Source organism: Haplochromis burtoni, unplaced genomic scaffold, assembly GCF_018398535.1.
Source record: "Haplochromis burtoni strain Fernald_Lab_line unplaced genomic scaffold, NCSU_Asbu1 Contig_562, whole genome shotgun sequence".
Lineage (NCBI taxonomy): Eukaryota > Metazoa > Chordata > Actinopteri > Cichliformes > Cichlidae > Haplochromis > Haplochromis burtoni.
In genome coordinates this window covers 284,690-287,757 of record NW_024582923.1, presented here as the reverse complement: position 1 = coordinate 287,757, position 3,068 = coordinate 284,690, and the positions used below count along the sequence as shown (strand labels likewise).

The 3,068-nt window shown below is 39.0% G+C and overlaps 1 protein-coding gene across 3 annotated transcripts in view; it reads left to right on the top strand.

The window, feature by feature from the left end:
- Nucleotides 1–1,451, top strand: part of trappc11 (trafficking protein particle complex subunit 11) — a 14,506-nt gene extending 13,055 nt beyond the window's left edge. For all 3 annotated transcript variants that reach the window (XM_005948276.3, XM_042214434.1, XM_042214435.1), the window contains exons 29-30: nucleotides 31–198; nucleotides 289–1,451. In XM_005948276.3, coding sequence (XP_005948338.1) covers nucleotides 31–198; nucleotides 289–333 — 213 coding nt within the window. In that variant the 3' untranslated portion in view covers nucleotides 334–1,451. The remainder of the gene's footprint in view (nucleotides 1–30; nucleotides 199–288) is intronic.
- Nucleotides 1,452–3,068: the final 1,617 nt, after the last annotated feature.

Genomic DNA, 3,068 nt, shown 5'->3' with positions numbered 1-3,068 from the left:
GTGCGTGTGTGTGTGTGTGTGTGTGTGTAGGTGCGTCTCCGTATCCTCCCCAGTTCAGAGCAGGAGATGCTGTATAACTACTATCCACTGATGGCTGGTTACCAAACACTACCACAGCTCAACATCAGCCTGCCACGTTGCCCCAACTTTGGTACTCAAGCTCTGAAACGCTTCCTGCCCCAGCGAATCTTCGTCAAGGTAACACACATAGAAACCCATAAACACTAAGGTAACCGTGGAGATGTTTTGCTTGTTGGGCTAAAGCCTCGTTTCTGTCTTTCTCCGCAGCCTCAGGGTCGACAGTTGGACGACGCCTCCATTGCTGCAGCTTGAGGAGAAAATGAAAGTGTTTGTTGTAAATAAAAAGCAGCATTGTGTACTGCAGGCTGTTCTAGATGTATGATACCACAGAGATTGACACTATTTGCTTAGATCATCTGTTGACTAAACACCAGCAAGCATCGAGCACCAATGATCATTTAACAGCTAAGATCGTGTGTGAATCTGATGTGAGCTTTATGGACATTTGAGGAAAGTTTAATATATGAATAGGATGTGATGAAGATTTGATTAAACTGAAGTGATCTAAACCTGCTGTGTGTACAACCGTGAAAGTGTGAGACAATTGTACATACTTAAAAATGGCTACATTATATCGATGAAGTTGAGGGTCATAATGTTCAGAAGTGGGAAAAGGGTTAGTTGGTGCTGAAAGACGGTATAGAAAAGAGACATCTGTCGCTATTGCCCATTTTCTTTTGGTTCATGGATTTTAAGCACTAGTAAAGTGATCAGGTAATGCTAACAATAGGGCCCGAGACTGAGACACACGGATACCAGCTCATTTTTGCTTCTTAGTTCTTAGACTAGTTTAGAAGAGACATATTTATAATTCAGGAAAAATTTTTAAATACTTTTAATTGGTAAATAAAGGAATTGCAGTTTTTTCCACATTAAGTTTAATAATTCACTGAAGCTTGTTGGCTGGTTCAAAAATGGCAGGTTGTTAACTCACCAAACATGAGCTGTACTGTCAGCACTCAGATTATAACCACGCTAAAGTAAAGTGACTCCACACTGTAGTCATGTACACATTTGCATAACTAGCTACATTTCCCTACTTGATCCTGGAAGGTGATGAAAATCACATCTGAGGCCTGTGAAGCAGAATTTCAGGGTTAACTCTGGGCCTAACCCTGCGCTGCACAGCTGGTTTAATACTTACTGCTGTGCATCGCCATGGTAACTTGTGATGGGAACATGTTCCAGACTAAATATCAACAGGTATAAAATCACCGTCTGCTGATAAACCAAGTTTCCAGAAAACATCCGTACGATTCTTTGAAGATCTCTGTGTGCGAATAGTAGCAGGAGCTCAAGTTCATTAATTGTCTGACGCCTTTGTGTTTCCTGAATGCGCATCAGTAATAAATACAGATTCTTACATGCAACTTTATTCCTTGCTGCTTTTTTTTTACCTTTTGGCCGTGAAATAATTGAACCCTTTAAAGCTAATTGTGTGTTTTTGTGAGTTTTTAAGACTTCTGCATCATCAGTGTGACTTTTTTTTAACCTCATAAAATCATATAAAGTGCATGACACATTTTTAATGACTACATTGCAAAAATGTGGTTTATGTAGCAAATGTGATACAAATTAAAACTCATATACAGATTAAAAGTTGATATTTTTTTATGTATTGTCTGAAGGTTCAGCAAACACTCCATTATCAAAACATTAAAGAGTGATTTTATAGTTCAGGTTTCAAAGGGTTAAGAACAATTAAGTATTATAGGCATTAATATATAAATTGGATCAAGGTAGACTCAGCCCATATTTGATTTGTTTTTGTTCTTTAGCTGATCTCAGACCAGTACACACTCGGGGCTGCAGCTGAAAAAATAAAAACTAAAGCCGTCTTGTGCAAATTTGGAGATTATTTAATGGAATAGCAGATTCTAATCAGACTCCGCTGTCTACACTGGATTTACAGAATTCCTGGACTTCCAGGAACAATTCTGAGATGTTCTCTGGGGTTTTCATATAATTTGAGAAACTTAAATAGGTTAAAAAAATATGGTGTTGTGTTTTAATTTCATGTGTGGAATGTGGTAAATATAAGAGATAAATGTAATAATGCTATGAAATGCGTGTCTTAGAAACCGAATATCTTAAATAGAACCTGCAGCTATAATCTGTACACCTCATAAAATGTTTGGTAAAGATCCAGAACGCACGCTGAAGCTGAAGTTCAGAGGACGGAGCAGATCATCTACCAGTTGGAAGGTTGGTGGTTCAAGCCCTACTCCACCAGTTTGCCCTAAAACATTTTTGGGTGAGATACTGAATTGTTACTTTCAGCAGAGTACAAACGTGTGAATGTTGGACAGAAACCTCTAAAGGCTTCCCCCCCAAAACTTATATAAAGCTCTTTGAGTGCTTGAGTATAAAGAAGTGTAAAAGAACGGGTCCATTTGCCACTTTTCAGATTTTTCATAGAAAAAACATGATGATACAAAACTGAAATTGATTCTGTTTATATTTTTCAAAGAGAATTTCTCTCTGAATCTTGTAATGACTAGATTAAATGCTGTAAAAATGCATTTCCCAGCCGCCACAGAAGTGATTAAATCACTGCTGTTTTATTGGTAGATTTTTATGATTTCAGTTATTGTGTAGGTTCGTTTCTGGATGACAGATCGGACTCTTTGTGGCACCCTGAGTATTTTGAGCATTAAGAACAAGTCCCCCCCCCCCCAATCACCTTTTTTTGCTATTTGTTGTGACAACAGTTTGCATCATGGCACAGAGCCAAAAGCTCATTTGCTCCCACCTGATGTGATGTTAGGGCGATATTTAGTTTCGCCAGTAGGTGGCGGTGGCGGCTCAGCCAAACGGGTAACTGCCAAAATAATCCCTCACAAAAGTAACGCAGGCCAATTACAATGGAAGCCGCCAGTAACACTGAACTGTTTTGCTGTGTTTCAGCGCAATAAACCTTCATGTGCACCTGGATGAACCTTGTGTTCCTTCAGTGTGTAACAACTTTGTGGAGGAGAGGACGTGAT